This window comes from Megalobrama amblycephala, linkage group LG3, assembly GCF_018812025.1.
Source record: "Megalobrama amblycephala isolate DHTTF-2021 linkage group LG3, ASM1881202v1, whole genome shotgun sequence".
Lineage (NCBI taxonomy): Eukaryota > Metazoa > Chordata > Actinopteri > Cypriniformes > Xenocyprididae > Megalobrama > Megalobrama amblycephala.
Genome location: NC_063046.1, coordinates 13,081,343 through 13,109,074, shown reverse-complemented (window position 1 = coordinate 13,109,074; position 27,732 = coordinate 13,081,343). Strand labels below are relative to the sequence as shown.

At 38.0% G+C, this 27,732-nt stretch overlaps 1 protein-coding gene and 1 long non-coding RNA gene across 5 annotated transcripts in view; one reads left to right on the top strand and one right to left on the bottom strand.

Moving 5' to 3' along the window:
- Positions 1 to 6: 6 nt before the first annotated feature.
- On the top strand, positions 7 to 27,022 carry LOC125264577. Its single transcript, XR_007184101.1, has 3 exons — positions 7 to 67; positions 2,775 to 2,916; positions 25,431 to 27,022. It is a non-coding gene; the product is annotated as an uncharacterized LOC125264577 (long non-coding RNA).
- The window catches only part of exoc6b (exocyst complex component 6B), a 127,128-nt gene continuing 114,154 nt past the window's right edge, over positions 14,759 to 27,732 (bottom strand). For 2 of the 4 annotated variants that reach the window (XM_048183998.1, XM_048184001.1), the window contains 3 exons: positions 23,193 to 23,305; positions 23,042 to 23,053; positions 14,759 to 16,579 (listed from right to left, as the gene is read on the bottom strand). In XM_048183998.1, the coding sequence (XP_048039955.1) occupies positions 16,453 to 16,579; positions 23,042 to 23,053; positions 23,193 to 23,305 (252 nt within the window). In that variant the 3' untranslated portion in view covers positions 14,759 to 16,452. The remainder of the gene's footprint in view (positions 16,580 to 23,041; positions 23,054 to 23,192; positions 23,306 to 27,732) is intronic. The other 2 variants (XM_048183999.1, XM_048184002.1) reach the window with 1 other exon arrangement.

The window sequence follows — 27,732 nt, the reverse complement described above, 5'->3', positions numbered from 1 at the left end:
AACTAAAATATCTTAATTTGTGTTCCGAAGATTAATGGAGGTCTTACGGGTGTGGAACGGCATGAGGGTGAGTAATAAATGACAGAATTTTCATTTTTGGGTGAACTAACCCTTTAAGGGTTACAGAAATTTTGCACTGTGGTTTTCATAAAAGCCGGCTAACAGACACTCATCTGGACAGAAGTAATATCATTATTAGTAGCTATATATATATATATATATATATATACACTTTTTAAAGAAATTTCCAATTAAAGTCAACTTTAAATGAGAATTACTCTAAATTTAGCATTCAAAATGTATAAGTGATGATTTGCATGCTAAATTGCATATCTAGCTCTTTTCTGTAATATTTTTTTACTTATTTTTTGATTAATTACAGATATCATTATTTACTGTCCTCTAGTGGACTTGCTATCAGAATGACACCGCAAACAAAGAGCTTCTGAATAAATGTTAGAATGTCTAGATTTTTGCCGTCTGAAGTAGTTAAAGGGATAGTTCACCCAAAAATGAAAAGTTGATGTTTATCTGCTTACCCCCAGCCAATCCAAGATGTAGGTGTCTTTGTTTCTTCAGTAGAACACAAATGATGATTTTTAACTGCAACCGTTGCCGTCTGTCATTGGTATAATGCAAGTCAGCGGGAACTTGGACTATAAGAGTAAATAAAACACGACAGACAAATCCAAATTAAACCCTGCGGCTCGTGACGACACATTGATGTCTTAAGACACGAAACGATCAGTTTGTGTGAGAAACCGAACAGTATTTATATAATTTTTTACCTCTAATACACCACTATGTCCAACTGCATTCATCACTCGATTCGTTTGGTCTGATCGCGCTCTGACAGCGGCAGTGATGTCTCGCTCTCATTGAAGTATATGCGCGAGACATCACTGCCACTGTCAGAGCGCGATCAGACCAAACGAATCGAGTGATGAATGCCGTTGGACAGAGTGGTGTATTAGAGGTAAAAAATGATATAAATACTGTTCGGTTTCTCGCACAACCGATCGTTTCGTGTCTTAGGACATCAATGTGTCGTCACGAGCTGCAGGGTTTAATTTGGACTTGTCTAAGCAAGTTTTATTTACTCTTATTGTAGAAGTTCCCATCCACTAGCATTATTTGACTGAGAGACGGCAACGGTTGGAGTTAAAAATCATCATTTGTGTTCTACTGAAGAAACAAAGTCGCCTACATCTTGGATGCTCTGGGGGTAAGCAGATAAACATCAAATTTTCATTTTTGGGTGAACTATCCCTTTAATGCTAGTTGTCGAAAGTCAGAGCCAGTCTGCAGATTTTAGGCAGTCAGAGATGACAGATTTAAATGATAATCGCATAGTTTATGATGGGCACAGATCCAGTGTTTCAGAATTAGACTATGATTCCATCCAGACGGAGGATATCAAACATGTTTGATATTTTAATTTGTTGTGCGTCTCTTAGCAATGAGGCATACATTTCTGTGTGAGTTTATGGTGTTCACAATGACTTGAAAATCTGGTAATGTGTGATCCTCAGTTGTTTAGTGAATGAGACCTTGTGTATTAAAATAAGTTTTGATTTTAAAAGTCATGTAGTGTATTCAAGCATTAAAGCGTGACTGATCATAGCAGAAGACAAAAAAATGGGAACTATATTTGAAACATAAACAACACACTAGAAGTGAATATTTCAGTAAAAACCCACCTTGCATTATATTGCTTCAGAATATAACTTGGAATATAGAGTAGTACATGAATTATACAAAATGCATGACACTTTCTATGGTTTTAAAATAATGTATGCATGTGCAGCTGTGTAGAGAGTGAATCAATGAACTCAGTACAGAGCTTAACGATTTATTTTGGTGTCCTGGTGTCAACTGAGTAAACACAATTAGGCACAAAAGCCAGAGAACCATGAAGAAACATGGGCTCAGATCTCTATGTGACATAACAGGAACTGGACATAAAAATCTTGAAACCAAAAATCACTGGGGATAAAAACGATTGGAACATGTTTGTAACACAACTGCTACATCACAAGTCACAAGCTCAGTTCAAAAGGAAATGTGTGCCCCACTCTAACTCAAAACCAAGGTTGCCTTTAGGTCCATCTGGGGTCAATACAACAACAAAATGCAGAAAGTGTGTTTCACATTAACACTGTCAAACTGTTTCTCATGTCCTTCTGTCACCCTGAGTCTGTTTTGGGGATGCTGATTTACTTTGTTCTTTTCTTCCTAAAATAAATATATGAATGTGAATGTATAATTTGAAGCTAGCCCTTTAAGTTGTGATAGTCTTTTCTTCCCTATTGTGACTTATATCCTAGTGAAACGGTTTCTCGAACAAGAAAAAGATGTTGGGGAATTTATCAGATGGTTGGTGGTTGTTGTTTGCTATTGCTGTGATGTCATGTGAGTGACAGGTTGTCCCGCCCTTGCGCGAGTAAACACGTCATCAGAGAAGAGATGATGATGATTCAAGAGGGAGGGGAAGTTATTTAATCAATTTTGATTTCTTGGTGGCTTTAAAGCTTGATTGGTAGTTTGCTGGGAGTAGCTGGTTAACACATAGGATACTCAAATAAAAACACAGTGGTGGATGTGCTTGAGGCTCAAATGGAAATTGGGAAAATGGTTTAAATATGTAAAAAATTTCAATGAAAATATTCCAAAATAGGATTTTGGGTCAGGGTGGGATCTGTGCATTAGGTTTATTTTGGTCTCCTATCTGAGATCAAATCTAAAACCAGAGTATTGCATTATTTTCGGTTTAGGATCCAGTGTGGCAGGAAGTCAGGCACTTTACTCAAAGTGACGCCTTCTAGGAGTTTCCAAGGCAGGAGCAGAAATCCCAGGAGTTGAGAAAGTGAAAAGACAAGGTCAAATGAGGTGGGAGCGGCAGACAAATGAAAACAGGTGAGTATGTCAGGCATACACAAGAAAGAGAAATTTACGGTTAAAAAAACAAAACAAAACAAAACAAAAAAAAACTGGCAGCTGCGGTTACCAGAAATTCAACGTTAAAAAGAAAGACATTTCCAATATTATGACATGGCCTATAGGTGTACTTGAACAAAATCTTGTGCTTAAAGCTTAATGCTTTTGCCTTAAAATGTACTGATAACCACCATAATAATACAGATGGAACAAGAGAAGTACAAAAAAAACAGCCAATTGAATAAAGAAGATATAGTGGATGCAGGAAACTAAATGACGAGAGACCCTTTTCAGTGATTTCTCAGTGAAAACTGCTTCCATCAGACTGAATCAAAGGATATTGATCACCAGCAGTAATCTATCTCAACAAATGGCACATTTTGTGACAGTGTAAAGAACAATTCACAATACCAGCTAAACTTGAAAAGGTGTCATGTCATTTCCTTGTTAATAAGAATTACACACTGATATTAGCACTTCTTTGACAAGATATGTTGTGAAATCCAGACATTGTGCGCAGCTCCTCACTTTGAGAAACCAAGAACATTTGTGACCTGCTACTCAACAACAAACACATTCCTGTTCCTCAAAACAGATGGAGGAGAGAAGAAACAGATGAGAGAGAAATGACTGTTCTTTGGAAACCCCCTCAGATTTGTGAGCTTCGGTAGTACCATATCTAAGATGGGAACAAATGCACTAAAATCCCTTTCAGGTCTTATACTAATCAAATTAGCCTGCGATGTTTATAGAGATATTATTACAAATTATATAATTATTGTAACTACTTAATTGACAATTATTAGAAATTATTATATAAATAATTATTATAAATGATCATGCCCCAATCTCAACTGTACAATAATAAAGGCATCCACAACAGCAATAAATAAATAAAAATAACAGCTATTAGTTGTATAACAACACAAGTAAATATTTAATATTTTCAGGATGTCAGAACACATATTGAACATGTTTCGTCATTGTTTACTTTACTTAATTTACCGAACAAATGCTTTTGTTTTGTTCTCTGTCAAATCACCTGCCTTGAAAACATCTGTGTGTGAAATCTGTGTGTAAATGAAGTGATCTGAAGTGGGCACACATATGGAGAGCACAATTCCAAGGAAGAGTCAATTCCGCAAGCCCGGCTAACACTCGCCACGTCCGCACGAGCGCAAAGGTGCGCGCTGGAGAAAATGGCGTCGTCGCGGTGTGGGCGGTCGAGACCCGATTTACCGTGGTGATGTGCCGGTGTTTTTTGCTTACGCTTTTGAAGATGGATGCGACTTGGATGCGACTCAGTACTTCAATAGCCTACCAACATCTTTCCAGCACCCAGTTTGCGTTTGTCCAAATAAATTGCTTACATTTACAAAACGTGCCAACAATAGAAGAAGTAAGCTTTTTAAAAATGGAAATAAAGGTCCATGTATGATAAAAATGTTCATGAAATCAAACGAAAATGTTTTATCAGGGTGCAACAAACCCAGGTATATTTGTGGTTTACGGGGACTCTTCGTAGACGTAATGGTTTTTATAGCTACTGTAAACTGTATATTCTATCCCCCGTATGCACGTGACGTCACCGTTGACCGTTACAACTGCGGTCACGCCCACTGAGTGGCACAAAGACTGAGCGTCAGCATTGGTTTTCAGCGTGAATGCCGCGAAAAACACACAAAACACACCCAAAACGAAGAAAGAGCTTTGTGATTGACTGTACAAATAGCTTTGACACAAAAGCTGAGGTATATATTTAAAGACTGCCGAAAGCTACAGAAAAAAGAAGCAAATGGATCACTGCAATTCACAGAAACAGCTGGACTCCAGCAGAGAAACATGGATTTGCAGTTATCATTTTGTGTCAAATTGTTGGATTTTGAGGTAAAATCATACCGTATATATTGTATTATTATACATTATGTTGACAAATCATCAATTAAATATTTTCCATCTTATATTCTGCATAATTGGGTGTTTTAAAATAAACACTGACAAAAACTATACTATAAAACTATATATGTTTTAGGGCTGGACGATATGATGATATATATAACATTGATATAAGTGATCACCCGGATTTAAACCTACCTATATTGTAGTTATATAAAATATTCACAGGCAGATTTGCTTTATGTAGGCTATTTCCCCAGCGTTGAAATCAGGCACATATAAATGTCAGGAAACACGACTCCTGGCTGCATGTCAATATCGATTAGGTTTATTTGACAAGTTGTAAGGAACACTTTCGAGTCCAACCTTTAGTGTAATCGTTTGTTTTACTCCGTTTTCGCAGTTTCCCCTATTAAATTTCAGTCACGCAGCAGGTTCTTTTGCCACTCAGTCCAGCTGAGAGAGCGCGCTTTCGGCGGGAAAGTGACGTCGATGCATACCCTCTATAGCCTACACTACCCCTACCCCTAAACCTACCCATCACAGAAAACATTCTGCATTTTTTTTTTTTTTTTTTTTTTAAACGCCGTTTAGTATGTTTTTGAGCCATTTGATTTATGAGGACACATGAAGTCCTCAGGGGTGTGACTCGCTGTCTGACGCTATTTCCAAAGTTAGACATGTTCCTGGAATAAAATCCCTATCCCTTACCCTAAAGGAACTGCAGAAATGTGGCAAGGGTGGTATGCTGAAGAGTTAGAATATTAGTCATTTAGTCAATAGTCATTTTTGTAAACACTGATGTTCAAATGTTTGGGGTTGGTTAGATTTAGAAAGAAGTGTCTTATGCTCTTGTAACTGTTTTCTATTTTGATTTTAAAAATGTAATTTATTCCTGTGATGGCAAAGCTGAATATTCAGCAATATTCAGCCAATTCCTTTAGGGGGGAAAAAAATTAAAATAAAAAAATACAGACCCCAAACTTTTGAATGGCAGTGCAAATACCAGATCATTGAGTAATTTTGGTATAAATAACAGTTTAAAGTTAAAAGAGCCCTTTATTTTGACATTTTACCCTTCAGCTTTGGCATGAAATCTCTGAATCAAAATCGTTGTTGAAACCCTAAATCACATTATTTATAAGAGAAGAGGTTTTGATTTCAGGGCAAACGTTTAAAATAGAGATATCAGCATTTGGACAGTAACAGGACCCAAAAGAATCTGACAACCAAGGGAGTCCAAATCTAATCTAACCTAAATTCCTAGCAACTACATTCCAAAGCAGTCATTCAATCCGATTTTGTCTAACCAATTTTGTCTAAAAGAGGGAAGAATCAAAATGCCAGGCCCTTTGTATCATGAGCTGTAATGAATAATGTGTGGTTTAGGTTTTTCAGCACATTTTTATTAGTCACAACTAAACGGGTTCCTCATTTACCCCCTGCTTTATGTCTTAAAAGTCACTCAGGAAAACAACTGTTAAAGGGTTAGTTTATTAAAATTCTGTCATCATTTACTCATCTCCATGTCGTACCAAAACCGTAAGACCTTTGTTCATCTTCAGAACACAAATGATCTGAGAGATTTCTGTTCCTCCACTGACAGCTATGTAACTACCACTTTGACGGTTCAAAAAGTTCATAAAGAGATTGTGAAACTAATTCATATGAATTGAGTGGTTTAGTCCAAATTTCTGAAGAGACTCGCTATATACGATGAACAGATTGAGTTTAGGCTTTTATTCACAGATAAACATTAATCAGCGAACAGAGAAGCTCAACCGTTGTTGCTTTGACGCGTGAGAACAAACCTGATTGGTTCTTGCAGAATCTCAAACATGCTGCGTAATACATGAGAATGAACCTCCTTGGTTCTCACGTCAAGAAAGCTTGCTTGAGCTTCCGTTTATCATAACTGATGTGTGCATTGATGTGAATAAAAGCCTAAATTCAATCTGTTCACTGTATAAAGTGATCATGTCTCTTTAGAAAGTTTGGGTTAAACACCTCAATTCATATAGATTTATTTTTACGATCTCTTTATGAACGTCAAAGTGGTAGTTGACTGTCAATGGAGGACAGAAATCTATGATATCTTTAAACATAGCTTCATTTGTGTTCCGAAGAAAAACGAAAGTCTTACGGGTTTGGAATGACACAAGTTTGAGTAAATGAAGCGTTGTCTTTTTGTTTTGATTCTTAATCTTAAATAAAATACTTTGGTCAGTAAGTTGATGCTAAGGCAATTTAAAGTAGACAAGGTATTATTTATGACCATGTTGTAAATGACTGATGGAGATTTACCACACAAACAATGTTAACTAAGAGGAAAATATGGAGTGATTGAGCAGCTATGTGGATGGAGATTGATGGTTCAATGATAACCCCCACTACCCACTGGCATTGTGGGGGCTAGAGCTATTAGCATGTCCATGTAACAATAAATCGCCAATCCCACACACACACAAACTCACGCACACCCTCCGTGCTTCACAGCAATGATGGATGGGCCCCTTCAGGCCTGTGTAGGAACCGGGGTGTGTGTCGCTGTCAGTGTTCAAATTAAAACCCGGCCCCTCCCAGAATCCCTCCCAAACACCTTGACTGAAGGGGAGGACACACAGAGCGCACACAGAGGAAGCAAGACTTTTGTTTCTGTAACCTTTGACTCCTGAAGCCCATCAATAACCTCCCAGCAGCATGGAGAAAGGGAGGGTGGGCTGCCATCCATCTTCATTGGAAGAGAGGAGAACGTGCGCTCGCTGTCTCTCCTCTCTTCCTCTATCACTCCATCTTCTCCCACACTCTCACTTCACTTTCACTCACAACCTTTTGTCTGTCAGTTCTCCCTCTTAACATTCGGTTTGTCTCCTGTGAATCTCCATGTTGATGTACAGGAAATTGAGATTTTAATGGAAGCAACTGAAATTGTGCAACCTGTCAATCTAGGGTCATTTCTGCTTCGAAAATATTTAAAGGGATAATATTTGGAAGGATAATAAAACACTGAAAACTATGAAAAATAAGGTTTAGGGTTCAGAAGTATTTGTTAATTTCACTGAAAGAAGCCACCAACTTCATTTATTTGATCAAAAATACAGTACAGTAAAAATACTGTTGCAATTTAAATGAACTGTTTTCAATTTAAAATATTTTAACTTACTTCTGTGATGGCAAAGCTGAATTTTCAGCATAATTCAGTCTTCAGTGTCACACGATCCTTCAGAAATCATGCTAATATGCTAATTTAGTATCGCGTTATCATCTATGTTGTAAACCGTTGTGCTGCTCAAATTTTTTTCTGTAAACCATGATTGATTTTTCAGGATTCTTTGATGAATGAAGGGAAAACAAACAACATATTTGAAATAGAACTGTTTCGCAACACTGTAAAAGTCTTTACTGTCACTTTTGATCAATTGAATGCATTCTTACTGAATAAAAGTATTAATTTCTTTAAAGAAAATCTTACTGACCAACACTTTGGAATGGTAGTGTAAATACACATTACGTGCAAATCAATAAACCAACAACGCAAGAGGAAAAAAAAAAAAACATGTCGGCATGATATTTTTATCACGTTTTTTGATGTAATTAAACCAAAACCCAGAGTAACAAGCAACAATGGGTTTTGATTTACGTGAATCACTCAAGTTTCCCTGATAACAAAATACAGTTTAAGTGTTTATATGAGTTGACACACTGTTTATTATTAAGCATAATCAGTTTAATAATTCATTAATAACTGGGTTCAGCTATCCAAATGCAAAAATAAGTGCTGTCAACATCAAATGCAGCTTTGATCAGTTGTTCAAGTGATTGTTGGTCACTCTCCTGGTAGGGAATAGATAAACTGCGGCAAAAAGAGAGAGAGACAGACTGAGATTAGTTCACAAATCACCATATTTCCATAATCAGTCCGATATGAAGCTGTGGCAGACACTATGCAAACACCCGCCACTGTTCTTCCCTCTTCGCCTTTTTCATCTGACCCATTTGCAAAAACACTCACAGATTTTAACAATAACTTATATAAAGGCATATAAACATGCAGGTTATTTTTAACTCTCTTCCGTAAGAGACAAAGATCAATGGGTGACATGCTATCAGCTTTCGCCATCGCCAACAAACTGCTTTTATCTGTTTCATTTTTTTTTTTTTTTTCTTCTTCTTCCTTTCTGTTCTCAGCAAATGTTTATTCTAGCTCCACTGCACGCTATGTTGTCTCTCTCTGGATATTGAGACGAGTGTGATAGTGACCTCACCTGACCTCTGCTGCTCTGGCACACGAAACATGGACTCTTTCGATATCTTTGCTAATGGAGGAGTTAGTAAAACAGAAATATTTCTAAAGTGACATTCATTATCACACAGCATTACATCTGTTCTTGGGTTGTTGTCAAGAGAAAATTTTCTGCAGCAATACTGAAGTTCCCACAGTGGTGTTTGTAAACGCAAGGTCTGCCTTGTGAAATGTACACCTAACAGACACAACCATACAGTGTGACATTCCCATATGTTTGCTAATAGAGGAGATCTACAGGCTCTCTGAAGAAAAATAAAGCTTAAGTTGGTGACAACAGACTTGTTTTAAAGGGTCCTAATTTTGATTTGGAAGTGTCCTACAATAGGTTTAGATGAATCCAAGGTCAAATAAAAACTTTAGTTTTCTCATAATATACATTGCACATCACCTCATTTCTCAAAGAGTCTGAAAAATGGTTAATTTGAAGATTCAGTCTCTCCAAGCCTACTCTGCTCTGATTGGCCAGACGGCACAGTTTGTTGTGATTGATCAACCGCTTGCAGTGTGTGTCGGAAACGATACGCTCATTACCATATCTAAAAGTAGACGTCATTCACAGGCAGCTAATGAAGGCCATAGGTTGGCATTATGCAAATTTGTTATATTGTTATGTAGGTATGTAACAGGAAGTGAGACTGTAATTGCTGACGACTCGATTCAACAGTTTAGAATCAATTGTTTCTTTTACGAGACAATAACTTTATTTGTTGTACACTTTGATCTTTAAAACTTTGCAGACCTTTTACATTAACAAACAGCTAAAAAGGTGATATTTAAAAAAAGCATAACAGGGTCAATTTAATGAGAATTTTCAGCTTTACAACAAACACGAGCAAAAAGCAAATCTGTGCATTTCCAACTTCAAATTATGTAAAATTCTAGATGTTTCTCTCAGCATTTAATTATACACCAATCGGGCATAACATTATGACCACTTACAGGTGAAGTGAATAACACTGATTTTCTCTTCATCACGGCACCTGTTAGTTGGTGGGATATATTAGACAGCAAGTGAACATTTTGTCCACAAAGTTGATGTGTTAGAAGCAGGAAAAATAGGCAAGCGTAAGGATTTGAAGATTGACAAGGGCCAGATTGTGATGGCTAGACGACTGGGTTTGAGCATCACCAAAACTGCAGCTCTTGTGGTTTGTTCCCGGTCTGCAGTGGTCAGTATCTATCAAAAGTGGACCAAGGAAGGAACAGTGGTGAACTGGCGACAGGGTCATGGGCGGCCAAGGATCGTTGATGCATGTGGGGAGCGAAGGCTGGCCCGTGTGGTCCGATCAAACAGACGAGCTACTGTAGCTCAAATTGCTCAAGAAGTTAATGCTGGTTCTGATAGAAAGGTGTCAGAATACACAGTGCGTCGCAGTTTGTTGTGTATGAGGCTGCATAGCTGCAGACCAGTCCATGCTGACCCCTGTCCACCACGGAAAGCTCCAACAGTGGGCATGTGAGCATCAGAACTGGACCACGGAGCAATGAAAGAAGGTGGCCTGCTCTGATGAATCATGTTTTCTTTTCTCTCGGTGCATGGACATCACTTACCTGGCACCAGGATGCACTATGGGAAGAAGGCAAGCCGACGGAGGCAGTGTGATGCTTTGGGCAATGTTCTGCTGGGAAAGCTTGGGTCCTGCCATCCATGTGGATGTTACACTCTAAAAAATGCTGGGTTAAAAACAACCCAAGTTGGGTTGAAAATGGACAAACCCATCGGTAGGGTTAAATGTTTGCCCAACCTGCTGGGTAGTTTTATTTAACTCAACTATTGTTTAAAAATGACTGTATTGCTTAATTAAAATTAACCCAAAGTATGTTGGAAATGAACATTTATTAATGTTCAATGAATAATTATTAAACAATAAACATTTATTAAATTGCTTATTAATAAATTTATATTAATAAACTATTAAACTATTAAATTTATATTAATAAAATATTAAAGCTTATTAATAAACATTCACCTTTTGTCTATTATTGTTGCCTCTAATTGCATCTGGTTTTTAATTTCCCAACTATTTTGGGTTCATTTTAAGCTAGCCATATAGCAATTTTTAAAAAATAGTTGGTTTAAATAAAACTACCCAGCAGGTTGGGCAAACATTTAACCCAACCGCTGGGTTAAAACAACCCAATCGCTGGGTTTGTCCATTTTCAACCCAACTTGGGTTGTTTTTAACCCAGCATTTTTTAGAGTGTACTTGGACACGTACCACCTATCTAAGCATTGTTGCAGACCATGTACACCCTTTCATGGAAACGGTATTCCCTGGTGGCTGTGGCCTCTTTCAGCAGGATAATGCGCTCTGCCACAAAGCAAAAATGGCTCAGGAATGGTTTGAGGAGCACAACAATGAGTTTGAGGTGTTGACCTCCAAGTCAATTCCCCAGATCTCAATCCAATCAAGTATCTATGGGATGTGCTGAACAAACAAGTCCGATCCATGGAGGCCCCACCTCACAACTTACAGGACTTAAAGGATCTGCTGCTAACATCTTGGTGCCAGATACCACAGCACACCTTCAGGGGTCTAGTGGAGTCCATGCCTCGACAGATCAGGGCTGTTTTGGCAGCACGATATTAGGAAGATGGTCATAATGTTATGCCTGATCGGTGTATAGTGATATCTGTAATAATGTGGAATTAAGCAGCTCCTGAAATAATTATTAAATGCACATATGTAATTCATTAGTATTTCTCAGGTATTAAAAAAAAAAATGTAATTAAAAAAAAAAAAAGATTTCTGGTATGCTTGGTGTTATGACCGGATTATCACCTTGGGTGTGCATTAATTTATTAACTTAAATTAATTTCCAATCATTTGACTGTACATTGGAAATCATGCCCTACATACAAAAGAGCATGATCTGTCATGAAGACATTTTCTTAATGTCTTGAAAAATACATTATTCTTCTATTTCATCCTGATGTGTTTTTGTAGCACTACCCGGGAGATCACAACATCTGCTGAAGCAAGAGATACATGTGTTTCTGGCAGATCATCCCTTTTCTTTTTCTTTGTAATGTCCCATTTGAGGACACAGGACAATGTTTTTGTTCTGCTAAAAACAACATGCAAATGTGAAGCCTGATCTTGATCACATCATCTGTCATCTTTTTCCTTCTCTCTAACACGCGCATAAAAGCTCAAAACTACACAAGTCATTCAACCACGTACTGCTGTTAGGGTACATGTGTTCAAGAAAGGATAAGGACATCAATATGTAAACACATTGAAGGTTTTGCGGTTGTGACAATCACGCTAAGCAAGAAAATCAGTTCACTTGCTATATTTCTTTCCTACACCTGAATGTGTTCTTTGTCAATTAATTTTTGGCTTTGAGCAGCTTTTTTGAATTAATGTAAATCAGGGATCTATAACACAACCCACAGCAGTATGACAGGCATTATTTTAAATATTACAATTATAATATGAATATATAAATATGAATTTTCTGCATCATTACTCCAGTATTCAGTGTCACCTGATCCTTTAAAAATCATTCTAAAATGCTGATTTGGTGATTAAGTTTCTTATTATCAATGTTGTATCAAACAGTGCTGCTTAATATTTTATGAAAACGTTGATACTTTTTAAAGGATTACTCGATGAATAGAAAGAACAATTATTTGCAATAGTAGTATTTTTAACTGTTCATTTTTAAATGTAAACATCTCTACTCGCTACTAAATTTAATGTTCTTGTTGAAAAAAATACCTTACCGACCCCAAACGGTAGAGAACAGTAGTGTATTTACTGTATTGGTACAATATGCATGTTATTATAGGCCCAACTTAAAATGAAACACTCACCTTTAAAATATATGGAGGTCCCTGCATTCACTGGTCTTTTTCCTGGAAAGGGTTGAAGAAGGGTTAAATCAGTGAATGTGACTTCAAGTCATCTTGAACACACTGGAAGTGAAGTCACCATTGTCCATGGACATCTAGCATAAAATTACAGCCTACTGAAGTGTTAAAGAAAACTTTCCAAGAGGACTGGACTACCAAAATGCCCTCACCATGGGTTATATGACAAAAGTATAAGTTATTCAAGCAAGTCCTTTATCTTGGGTCATAGGAATAAACAATTCATCTTCAGTTTTACATTTGGCTCAACAGGGCCATAGCTGCCAGAACTTCCGAACTTCGCCATCGGTCCCGGGCCGTGAGGGAGGGAGGACGGGCAGTAGGAGGCAGGATTCATCATCCGGTTATAAGCTGGCACTGCTCGGTTCCTGAACCCCAACAAAAAGCCTGTCGCGCTCAAGTGAGCCCCAAAAGATTTGTTTTGCTCGACTCGCTCAAAACATGTGGGGGATCAACAGACCCGGAGGGCCACGGTGTCTCATCTGAGAGGATGAAGAAGCGGAAAAGGAAAATGTGTTTGTGGTGTGGTCACAGTTCAGTAACGTTTTCCACACACAGACATAAATGGTGGTAGCAGGGGGCATCTCTCACTGCATGATGGGGCAATGATTTCACACTATTGGATAAGGCAGGTTTTGTGCCACGATGAAAAGGCGGAAGATGGGGAAAGATAGACTGGGAGGAAATGAGGGAGAAGAGTTGTGCGTGTGTGAAGTGTACTCCAAGTGGTTCTAGGTCATCTAAGGTCTAAGAGTCATTCAGCGCCATAATGCTCCACTTCCATATTTCATCAAGCATACTATAAAACAATTCAAGTGACTTCATCTAAACACACACAGACTGGTAAAGTGAAGTCAGATTATCAGATTCTGCGTGTTAAAATCAAGCCGTGACCTAAGTTTATAAACATTTATCAGTGCCGTGGACATGAGGTTAGTGCACATCTGGACCAGTGTTATTATTGTTAACTAAAAAAACTATTAAAAAAATCATTTTCATTAATTGAAATTAAATTAGATATAAATATTAGATGAAATACTTAGAAATGTTCCTGAAATCAAAAAAATAAATAAAAATAAGTTGAAATGCTAAAATTACTAAAACTGAAATAAAGTAGAGATTAAAAAAAAAAAAAACTAATAAAAAAACCAAAATAACTAAAGCTTAAATTTAAAGGAATATAAAACATATATACCGACCAAATAAATTACTAAAATAATACACTAAAAAAAACAAAAGCCAATTCAAAATATTAATAAATACTATAATAGTATATACAGTCAAACCAAAAATTATTCAGACATTTTTGATAGATTTTTTTCTAGTGGGTGCAGGACACTATAGTTTATTTATGTAAGTGAGGATAGCAAAATAAAGCAAACTGACATACTTTATTATACCCAAAAATTCTTCATACAGTGGACCACCAGTAAAATTGATAAAAATTTGGAAGCAAAAATTATTCACACTTTGACCTGACCATATTTTGCTTAAGTGTTATCTGACATAATGAAGATTAATTTCTGACAGTTTAACTCAGATCTTGTCATATTTTATTACCATTTTTTAAACTATAGTGAATAAACTGTATTAATGAATGAAATGTTGAAGGTGTCTGAATAAATTTAGGTTTGACTGTAAATACTATAGGCTGGGTGCTCATATCGAACACAGTTTTCCATACTGCAATTCCACTATTTTGTGTCAATTGATGTGCAGATGCAAAATAAAAGTACACAATCTTGATTTATTACATATTTGTTGGCATTTGCTGAATTTATTAGTATTGTAATATTCATTAGTGGTTTAATATAACAATCTGTACAGTGCATCTCTCTCTCGACTGTTCTCTACAATCAGAGCTGTCTGTTAAGGCTGAATGTTCTCATGCACGCTTGCTCTCACACACCAACGCCGATCCAATCCCCGGTCACACGTCCAAGGCCAGGTGCTGCGCGGAAAACGCACAAATCAAATATTGGCATGGAAAAAAAGTCAAGGCACAGACAAGAAGAGCTGAATCCAGAAAACTGTTCATGGCACTGGTTCTGTCCCTAAAATTGAAGAATTCCCTTTGTAGTTTAATGATTTTGCATCTACTGTAAGGGACAGGCTCCAGACACGCAACTTTTGTGCAAGTAAAAATAAAAATGAAAGAAAAAGAAAACTCCCTTTAAACAAAAACAAACAAAACAATCCCTCAGTTCAATTTGAAAACAAAATATAATATTGCACCCTCATTCCTATCAGGGAAAATATCAAAGTTATGGCAAGATGTCACTGTTTAAATACTAAAAGCCATTTATATTAAATGTACAGCAGTGTACATAAACTCGGACGACTGTAGAAATGTGCTCTTGTATAAATGTCATTATCTCTTTGACATTATAGAAGGTTTCCCTACATTACACATCTTCAGTCAGTTCTCGCATTGAATGCTATGCAATCAATGAATACAAGAGACATAAGCCTCTATTCTGCATATTGGAAGTCCAATCAAAAACGTCTCAACCTGGTCGTTTTTGTGACGATACTAAACTAATCATCGCCAAAGCTGTCACACAACGGTCATTCTTTAAGGTATTAAGCTATAATCTACATCTTGGCTGTAACAGACTGAAGCTGGAGTATGTCTAGTATATAATTACTATGCATGAAATATTTAACAAGGGCAGTAACTGGATTCCCTGTATTGAGATCTCCACACTTAAATGAACCCTTGACCCATCGGTGAGAATATTCATTTATATAAAGGGATAGTTCACCCAAAATGAAAATTCCGTCATCGATTATTCACCATCAAGTTGACCTTTTCTTCTGGAGAACACAAAAGAAAATATTTTAAAGATGATTGGTAACAAAAATACTGAGACATTTCTCAAAGTATCTTCTTACTGTATTTGTTCCACAGAGGAAAGTAAGTCGTAGAGGTTTGTAACAAATTGAGTGAGTAAAAAAAAAAAAAAAGACAGAACTTTAATTTTTGGGTGAACTATCCCTTGACAAATTATGACAGCAAGCCTAGTTAGTGTTCCAATTTCCTTTAACTTTGCAGCAATTTAAGTAATATTCACATTACAGTGTAGCTGTAGTTGTCAAATTCAAAAACAAGATAAATAATTCTTTAGAACTACTGTAAAGGCAATTCAAATTGTGCGACAGGAAGTTAGTGTGACAAAAGAAGAAAACACAACCAAAACCGGTTTCAAAGAACAAAATGTGATTTGGTGCCCTTAATGTGTTCAGGTAGTACACAGGAAGACATGGACACCTTATCATACAGGCACGGGATGGTTTAGCAGGTGCATTAATATGTGTGTGTGCCAGTCCTGTGTGTTAAAAGAACGGTGTGTCCAACTAATGGAGGCGAGCAAGCGCAGGCTCTGATGGTGGCAAGTCATCAGGACGCGGGCCGTCTGCAGATGTGTTGGCTTTCTCAGGCTTGGTTGGTGGCGATGAGATTTTTCAGCTGTTTGACAACGGTGTCTATGAGCTTCTGCTTGTCCCGATCGTTTTTACGGAACTGAGCGAACATGTTGTTCTTGCGGCTGGTGTCCTTCATCCTGCACACAATGAATGAAGCATATCAGACAAAAACAGGGAAAAAAAAAAGGAAGATGCAAAAGATTGGTTTATTTCACTTTGATAATTCAGACTTTCATGTATCCTCAGAATGAAATGCTCATAAAAAAAGAACAAAGAGCAGGCAAACAGAGAATTAAAGAGTAGGATGGCTTCAATACAACATAACCTTTTCAAATTCGTCATTCATATGACATGAAAACTAGCCAAGAAATTCAATGAGACAAGGGCTCCACTTAAACTCAAATGTCATTTTGGTCACAAGTGCAGTACCACTAAAGAGCTCAAAGAAGGGCACAGATTTCAACTGAGACTACTACTGTGTGCTTAAGAAAGACACTCCAAATAGTGCTTCCATGTAGGAACCTTGGAGCAGTCCTGCATGGAGGTTCTAATGATCCTGCTCACTTTCCTGCCACTTGTGCCAAATACTCATTCTCAGTAGCCTGGAGATCACTGAGCCAATGCATGCACATTCCTCGCATTCGCAACCAGCCAGAGCTCTCGGCACCAGAGTTTGACAAAATACTGAAGTGACCCATCATCCTTAAAGGGTTAGTTCACCCAAAAATGAAAATTCTGTCATTTATTACTCACCCTCATGCCGTTCCACACCCGTAAGACCTTCGCTAATCTTTGGAACACAAATTAAGAGATTTTAGTTGAAATCTGATGGCTCAGTGAGGCCTGCATAGGGAGCAATGACACTTCCTCTCTCAAGATCCATTAATGTACTAAAAACATATTTAAATTGGTTCATGTGAGTACAGCGAGCGGTTCAATATTACTATTATAAAGCAACGAGAATATTTTTGGAGCGCCAAAAAAAACCAAACAAAAAAAAAAACCCCGACTTATTTAGTGATGGCCGATTTCAAAACACTGCTTCATGAAGCATCGGAGCATAAATGAATCAGTGTATCGAATCATGATTCAGATCTCGTGTCAAACTGCCAACGGCTGATATCACGTGACTTTGGCGCTCCGAACAGCAGATTCGACACACTGATTCATTTATGCTCCGATGCTTCCTGAAGCAGTGTTTTGAAATCGGCCATCACTAAATAAGTCGTTATTTTGTTTTTTTTGGTGCACCAAAAATATTCTCGTTGCTTTATAATATTAATATTGAACCACTCTACTCACATGAACTGATTTAAATGTGTTTTTAGTACCTTTATGGATCTTGAGAGAGGAAGTGTCATTGCTCCCTATGCAGGCCTCACGGAGCCATCGGATTTCAACTAAAATATCTTAATTTGAGTTCTGAAGATTAACAAAGTTCTTACAGGTGTGGAACGACATGAGGGTAAGAAATAAATGACAGAATTTTTATTTTTGGGTGAACTAACCCTTTAAGGCATTGGAAAACAAAAACAAAAAACAAAAACACACTTTAAAATTTGGCACTTTAAAATTTAAAGCTAATCTTCAATTAAAAAAGTAAACAGACAATTTACACTACCATTCAAAAGTTTGGGGTTGATAAGATTTTTTTGTTATGCTTTTGAAATAAGTCTCATGTTCGGCAAGTCTGCATTTATTTGATCACAGACACATCACACATCAACTAATAATTTTAAATATTATTACACAACTTAAAATAGCTGTTCTATTTTAAATCTATTTTAATACATTTTAAAATGTAAATTATTCATGTGATTAAAGCGGAATTTTCAGCAGCCATCACTTCAGTCTTCAGTATCACATGATCCTTCAGAAATCATTCTAATGCTCTGATTTGCTGCTCAAGAATAATTTCTCTCTTTTTTTTTCTTTTGAAAACTGCTTAATATTTTTGTGTAAACCATGATACATTTTTTCAGGATTCTTTGATGAATAGAAAGTTCAAAAGAACAGCATTTGTTTAAAGGTGCCCAAGAATGCTTTTTCACAAGATGTAATATAAGTCTAAGGTGTCTCCTGAATGTGTCTGTGAAGTTTCAGCTCAAAATACCCCATAGATTTTTTTAAATTAATTTTTTTAACTGCCTATTTTGGGGCATCATTAACAATGCACTGATTTAGGCAGCGCCGGCCCTTTAATTTGCGTGCTCCCTGCCACACGAGCTGTCGACTATATTAGAGCGCATTTACAAAGTTCACACAGCTAATATAACTCTCAAATGGATCTTTACAAGATGTTCGTCATGCTTTGAATTATGTGAGTAAAGTATTTATTTGGATGTTAACGTTTTATTCTGAGTGAATTTGAGGCTGTCCTCCGTGGCTAACGGCTAATGCTACACTGTTGGAGAGATTTATAAAGAATGAAGTTGTGTTTATGAATTATACAGACTGCAAGCGTTTAAAAATGAAAATAGCGACGACTCTTGTCTCCGTGAATACAGTAAGAAACGATGGTAACTATTTTTTGCTATTGTTCTTGCTTGCTTACCTAGTGTGATGATTCAGCTGTGCACAGATCCAGACGTTAACTGGCTGCCCTTATCTAATGCCTTTTATAATGTTGGGAACATGGGCTGGCATTATGCAAATATTGGGGCGTTCACCCCGACTGTTACGTAACAGTCGGTGTTATGTTGAGAATCGCCTGTTCTTTGGAGGTCGTTTAAACAAATGAGACTTATATAAGAAGGAGGAAACAATGGAGTTTGAGACTCAATGTATGTATTTTCCATGTACTGAACTCTTGTTATTTAACTATGCTGAGGTAAATTCAATTTTTGAATCTAGGGCACCTTTAAAAACAAATATATTGAAACATGATACATGTCCTACTGTCATTTTTGATCAATTTAATGCATCCATGCTGAAAAAATTAATTTCTAAAACCCAAACTTTTGAATGGTGATGTAGATACATCTAGAAGTTTTAAAGGTACACTAGCAAAAACAGTCAGTTTAGGGTCAGAAAGTGGGTAGAAAATGGCAAAACTAAACTTTGTTGCAAGAAACCAGACTTCAGGGAAATCATAAAATACTACAAACTCTAGATATGGACCTTTCAAATACACAATACAAGTTACAAATATTGTGAAAGAAAGAGTCAATCTGTTACAGAATTTCATTATCACCACCAGCCACAAATCCAATCGCTCTTTTTCTATCAACTCATCCCGCGAGTCATATTCACTAAAAGTTGTTTGGCAAGATAGCCATTGCCACAGACGCATGACTGTATTGCTATAGTGATATGCATCGCTGCTTTTTTTTACAGAGAGCCGCCTTTGATTACCATGGTGATAAGAATCACCACCGCCTAGTGCGGAATGCTTGCTTTGTTGAGCATGAGAGTTTGTGACTCGCTTCTGGAGTTCAACAAACAAGAGTGGAGATGGAGGCGGACAGAGTATTAGAGAAGTGATTCTCAACTGGTTTTGCTTCAGGCAAGGATTAGCTATCGACTCCACCAAAAAGCAAAATTCTTTATTGTAAACTGAAATTATTAAAATGACAGACGTGTCTTTATAGTTTGAGTGTTTGGGTTTAAAATGTTTCCTGAGTTTTGATGGTTTAATGCTCTCAGTCTCACTTACCGATAAAAAAACACTGTAGTCGGCACAAACCATGTTTATTCTAACTGCAAGTGAACCCTTATTTTCATTCTACCTTGTGTAATTCTGCTCCAGGTTTTGGAAGATGAAGGCACTGGCCTAATGGCGGGTTCAGACTACACAATATTTTTGTCAGTTACGATAGTCACTGTGTCAGATTATACGATTTTGACTCCTAAAATCTTGTCGTGGACAAGAAACATGTCAGACTACACGTTGCCACCTGGCGATTCATCGCTTGCCACGTGCGTGCTGTCATTGAGAAGGCGAACTATTGACTGACAGAAGGTGTCATGAGCGTAAACAATGGCTAGCAGCCTGTTTTGCTCTGTTTTGTCTCGGAAAAGGCCAAAAAGGTGAGACATATCTGGATTGCACAGATATTTGGATTTCCTCCAAAGAGAACTGAGGTAACATGTTTTATTTACCTTTTTTCACTCTGTCACGGTAGTCCCTTGAGAAAACATCATAAACGCAGAAGTATTGTTGCCATAGCTCCTCAAACATTTCCTCCATTGTAAAATTCCACCTAGCAGGAACATTACTATTGGAATGTACTTCTGTGCTTCTATTGGCCGTGTCACACATGTGACGGAACTCATCGTGGACGGCCGAAAAAAATTAAACATGCTAGTCTTTCTGTCTTGACGTTGTGAAGCATCGCAGACGCGGCGCCGGATGTCGTCCACTATGACACACTACACGAGCTGAAACAATCAAATCTAGCGTCCCGACATCCGTTGTTGTTTACGAATCCCCACAACACCCCATGTCAAGCAGACTGTGGCAAAATCGGGCTAAAATAGTGTAATCTGAACCGGGCTTAATGTGGATAGCTGCTATGGAGAACTCAAAGTGCCACATAAAAACAAAAGAATGCAAGCAATTATCAATGTATTAATGTAATGTATCAATTCCTAACTTGTAATCTAAATAAATAAGTCACTTTTGAAATTGACATTTCAACAGTCATTTTCATATTTAAGCATGTACTAAAAACACAATAAAATTAAAATTGCATTTTATTAAGCATTTACAAAACCATATCTGGGTAGAAACCATATCTATGTCGCTCTACCCCCAAGTTTTCTTCCCTGCTGTCCATGACCCCATCAGAACAGACCTGTAGCAAATTTCTACCAGTTGAGAACCACTTCATTAAAGGTCCCGTTCTTCGTGATCCCATGTTTCAAACTTTAGTTAGTGTGTAATGTTGTTGTTAGAGTATAAATAAAATCTGTACAATTTTAAAGCTCAAAGTTCAATGCCAAGCGAGATATTTTATTTAACAGAAGTCGCCTACATCGAACGGCCAGTTTGGACTACATCCCTCTACTTCCTTCTTTAATGACGTCACTAAAACAGTTTTTTGACTAACCTCCGCCCACAGGAATACACAAGAGTTGCGTTTGTAGAGTGTGTTTGTCGCCATGTCGTCGAAACGCTGTTATTTTCATCCCGCAGTCCAATCACCGGGTCTGATTCCGGCTCAAATTGATAGGGTAAAATTAAAGACATGTTTACAATAACACTGAGCGCGTGCATCTCCACGTTATGGTAAGAGCGTGACCTTTCCGGGCAAGATGCGCTAAACTGCTGTCGAATCACAACACAGGAACCGCTGGCACAATCAGAACTCGTTACGTATTTCTGAAGGAGGGACTTCATAGAACAAGGAAGTCATCAGCACGTTTTTATGACAGTGGAAACAGCGGTATACAGATAAGTCAATTATGTGAAAAATACTGTGTTTTTTTACACGCGAAACATGAACACGTTATATTGCACACTATAAACACAACCAAAGCTTAAAAAAAAACACGAAAAACGGGACCTTTAAAGATTACCGACCACATGCATGTACAACCAAAACTGCTTCAAAGATTTGAGTTTAGTGCTTTTCTATATTATATTTTTCCTCTTCTGAATGTACAAAAATGGGACATGCAACCAGTACCAGTGAAATATTTCCCATCCCTGCAATGAGGTGATACACAACCACATCACTGCTGGTCCGACTTCCTCAGTTTAGATGCTTCCTCCACTTAGAAACAATCATGATTTTATTGGATGAGTTTTTTTAAACAAAGTAAAACTCATATTCTTATATTTAATCTTCATTTCCCCTCTCTAAGTAACTAAAAAGCCTTTTCTTCTTAAGTACACTCCAATAAAGGAAAGCTTTTCTCTTCAACGAGCAGGTCGTGCTCTGATTCCAGACACACACACACACACACACACACACACACACACACACACACACTCTGTATTCGTGTTTAGTAGTGTGCTAACTCTCGCCAGGCTAAATAATACAGATCACTTTCACCGAGACAGAGGGGCAAGAGGGTAAGGCTGAGGTAAGTGAAGCTCAAATGGGATCAGGCGGGTACGTGTGTGTGTGTGTGTGTGTTTGTGGGTGGGGGGGTGTAATGCCAATCCGCTGCTGCTTTATATCACAGATACAAGAGGACAGCCAGAGAAGGGAGGGAGGGAAAGAAAAAGAGAGTGACAGAGGAAAGCTGAAGTGATCGAGGTCACAAGTCTAGCAAACACACATACACAACACTGAGGAATGCATACATTCTGCATTTATGTACTGAGTTTTAATGAACAGCATGCAAAACACTGACATTAACACTCACACTCAAACATCAGAAAGTGAACCAAACTTTACAAACAAACATACACACAGATCATGTGAGTAAATATAAAACACTTAAGAAATGTCCAGGTCATATTTTACCTCAAAAACAAAAGAAAACATATACTATTATTGTTGTATATGTGCTGTTCAGGTATTCCCTACGTTACGGGGAACATGCCCCAACAAAGATGGCAATATCTGAAATCTGAAATGAAATACAACCTGGACGTTTCATGAAAATCACCAATGCAAGGGCACGTCAACAAAATGCAGAATACTTACGATCGAGAAATCCTACTCATGAATAACATATAAGATGAGAGATGAGAGAAAGAAAAAAAAACTATTTGCATCTGATCAGTTGTCTTAAAGTAATCGCATGTGGTTTGATGAGCAAGAGATGAGAGGAGAAAGAGACCAGCGTGAGACTCACTTCTCTAGAAGGGCCAGAGCCGTGTGAGGATTGACTCGCAGGTACTTGCAGGTGGGTCGGCCGTAGTCAGCCAGATACGTAGACCAGTCCCACTGAGTGAAGAGATCCAGTAACTAAAAACAGGACAGTGGTGGTGCCGGGAAGAAAAGACAAAGAGAGATCATTAAAGTTCATTAAACACCATCGCTGGCCCTTGTTAGATCAGGCCAGTTCACTTCTCCCAGTGTTACATAAGTGAGCTGGGCCTCTTAAATGAGATTATAGAGGAGACACAGGGGAAAGCAACATGACAAAGCAGGGGATTAGAGGAGAATGGAGAGAGGTTAAAGAGAGAACAGCCATTTACACTCTTTCACCCTGAATGCAGGGCTCTTTCTGACCCGGACCTGACCCGATAATGGGCCGGTAATGACCCGTGATTGACCCGGCCAGCTACTGACCTTGCTGGAGCCTGGCCAAAAATGCACCCCTCAGCACTGGCTCAATAAACAACAGAGCACATTCCTCCCTCCCAAACAAACCCACTCGCACAAACACACACATTTAGACGCAGATTCTGTGCTGGGAATGCAAACAAACACAATCAAACATGTCATCAAACTTGCCAACAGAAAAAAAAACGAAAAAAAAAAAAAAACTATACAACAAAACAAATGCCTATACAACCACCTCTGTATTCAACTGTAAACACACATAAAGGACACATAAAACCAAATATGCCTATATATGTGTGTGAGGAAAAGGCATCTAAAACAGCAAAACATGTCTTTAAGTATGTTAAAGGGATATATTTTGTCATTTACTCTTCTTTTGGAACAAATTCCTGTTTGAGGCCCCGTTTACACTAATGCCTTTTTTTTTTTTAAACAGCATTTTGAAATGAAAATGATCCTCGTCTACAATGGCGTTTCCACAGCATTTCAGAAACTATCTCCTTTCACACGAAAACGCATGTCACATGACCCGTTCATGCACGTACAAGTGTAAACGGATGCCTCTTGCGCATGTAGGTAGCTGCAGTATTAAAAAAATGCAGAGTTTAACTGCACAATGGCTGCTAAAAATGACAACAAGGCCAGCAAAGATTGCAGTTCAGTCTCCATGTTATTGTTTACACGGTTGTCAAGGATACACAAAGCGAACATCGTTACGTCGAACGTCACCATTTTCAAAAGTCTCAGTTTTTGTCCGTTTACACTGAAACGCAACCCTGGTGTTTTCAAACTAAAACGGGCGTTTTTGAAAGTAATGCTGGAGTAGTGTAAATGACAGGTGTAACTGTACCAAAAATTATGCATTTTAAAGAGAAAACGTGCTAGTGTAAACGGGTCCTGAATTTTTTTTTTTCTGTTGAACATTCGATTTTGAAGAATGTTGGTAACCAGTTCCTGGTCCTCATTGACTTCCATAGTATGAAAAAAAAAATACTATGTTCAACAGAACAAAGAAACTGATACAGATATGGAACAACTTGAGCGTGAGTAAATGATGACAATTTTAATTTTTGGGTGAACTACTAAATCAATTTTAATTATAATTGAGCTACAGCAGGTTTTTGTGAAGTCGAGCTACAGTCTCCATCTGTCTTTCCAAGTATACATGAAATATTTATTAAATATATGTCACATATCACCTCTATTGTTCAGCACAAGTGCACAAAGCTGAGGCTGAAGTTTTGATTATGTGTATACAAGCTATAAATGCATTATCTAGGTCTGCTAAGGTGTGGAGCAAAATTTCAGCTGCAAATAATTGTCTATTGTCAATAGTGTAGCGATGTATGAAGCACATCTCATACAGAAGTCACTTTCAAACCAAACAACTTTCTGTTGGGTCAATTTGTGCAACCAACTTGAACCTATAGTGCAATCTGCAAGGGGAAATCTTTCGCCCTCAAGCAGAATTCCAGATTGTGTGGATTACTATTGAAATATTGTTGGTGAACAACAATAAATGTGACCGCAGCTATTCCGACTTAGAAAAACAAAAAAAAACAAAAACAAAAAAAAACACCGGTAGTCAGACTAAAGCATTTGCATGAGCAATTATTGTTTTATTCCAGCTGAAATAAAACTTTCAACAAACAACAAATTCAACCACCTGCTTTTTCAAACAAAACTTCTCATGAAACCATGCACACGCACACCCTGTGCGATGGCAGATAAGCACCTGCGTGAGATAAGTGATTTTTGGATTTGCATTCATATCTTGTTTTTTCCTTTCTCTTCTTCCTGCTAGCATGGTCTGTACAGACCCACCGAGGGAGGAAGGCTGAGGAAAGAAGAGAGAGAGGGAGAAAATGAGGCCAGGTTTTGCCGCTGTCATTTGTAATCCGAATGCGCTTGCATTCCACACAGCGCTAGCTAGTGTGTCAAACTCGTCCATGACCTGGGTTTCACCTTTCCGCTCTGCCTCTCCGCCCCGCCTTCACCTCCCAATGAACTTCTACTCGGTCTCTCTTTGACCTCGGCGTGACCCCCGACAGTGTTATCGGCCCCTCTCTGAACAAACAGAGGGCCACGCTAGAGAGGAGCTGGGGCATGGGGGTGGGCTGGCACTGGATTATCACTTCCTCTCATTCTTCTAAAAGAAAGAATGATGGAGAGAAAGGGAGCGAAAAAAGAAAACATGACGTTGCACATTGATGTGTTGCTCTCGTTTCCCTCGCAGCCTCAGCGTCACCCCTCGTTCACACTATCTCTCTGGACCGTTTGGATAAGGGCTTATAACAGTTATTCCGACTGTCGTACTTGTTTGTTTGGAACGCAGCAGGAATAGCTATTCTCGTTAATAGCCTGGGGGTGTTGGGAATTGACTGCCGTGTTATTCTTTTCTCCCCTTAGACTTGTTGCTCTTTCTGGCAGTGTTCTGGAAAAACAAGGTTTGATTTGCCACTTTACTCGTGCAATAAATCTAAAAATGCTCTGGTGGGGAGTTTGTTATGTAATGATCATCACCTATGCCCTAGTAACCTAGTAGCCACCTACAAACGGCTTGTGAATATGATTTAATGAATGAGCTGCTAAGTAAAAGAAGGAAAACTAAGATGAAAGGATAACGTTCTTAGTTTTGTGTTCTCTAGTCACTAACGCTGTTGTGTTTTTATTCTCTTTGTGCCATCACTGCCACCATCAATTCGTCCATGCCTTTTCTCGTTAGTTCTCCTCTCACCTCTGGCTGCCCTCTGGATCTCGGAGTTGTTTAGTGCATTCTGGAACATGGGGCCGTCAGCCCCAGAGGCTCATGCAGGCCAAAGTCATTGAGCTTGTGCCTGAATAATGATAACATTGATAATAACCAGCACAGAAAAGAGAGATCAGCCTAGTAAAGAAAGAAATAACAATAACCCCACTTTGCTAAAACAAACTAGTAGGGAGGCAGAGAGAAAAAGAAGCCAAAGTATCTACAGTAAAATATACAGATGGACTGACCTTTATTCAAAAAGGCCTATGCGGTTATCTGGCTCCGGGTTGCATGTTAATAAAAATGTCTTCTAAACATGGGATGAGTCACAATGGGCTGGCATGAGAGTTGTAATTTGAACTGCAGCAAATAGGGCTCAAGTGCACGGTCATAAATGTGAACGGCGAGCAAATCCGATACAGATACAGCAGTGGTAAACCTCTGCTGGGAGCAAATATGAACATGAGAAATCCAGAACACCTTTAAAGGGATAGTTCACCCAAAAATTAAAATTGTTCAAATTCCTCAAGTTGTTCCAAACTCGTATAAATTTCTTTGTTCTGCTGTACACAAAGGAAGATATTTGGAAAAATGTTTGTAACCAAGCAGATCTCGTCCCCCAGTGACTACCATAGAAGGAAAAACAATACTATGGTAGTCAATTGGGGGGCAAGATCTGCTTGGTTACAAACATTCTAAATGTAGTAAATAGTAGTAAATGATGACAGAATTTTCATTTTTGGGTCAACTATCCCTTTAAGTGCTCAGTGTTTTCTCTGATGTAGTCAGTAAAAAGAAAAATAACAATTCTTTTAGTTTTAAGAGATAGTTGACTAAATAAATAAAAAAATCTGCCATCATTACTAAACCTTATGTTGTTTCAAACCCAGAAGACTTTTGATCATCTTTAAAAGACAAAATAATGTAACCTTTTTCATTTGTGTTTCAAAGATGAACAAAGGCGATTTGGAATGACATGAGAGAGTGAGTAAATAATGCCAATTTTTGGGTAAAGTAAACTTTTAAAAGTGATCAATTAAACATGCAAAAAGATCAGATCAGATTTGTTGGGTCAATAAAAAATACTGGTGAAAAATCAGATCGTAGGCTGATAACTTTATGATCCCCAATCATCCTGTCCACTCCTAGTCAATCAAGGAGTGGTTTTGAGCTCATGCATTCTGATCCTCATACCATCACCGCTTATGGTCATTTCTAGAAGTTTCTGTGGGAAATCTGTTAACGTTAGTGGGAAAGGTCAGGTCTTATCTTAATATTAACCTGGACAAACAACCAACTGAAAGGTCTGAATCAAAAACACTTAGCTCAGCTATCCATGGCTCCGGATCATGTGAAT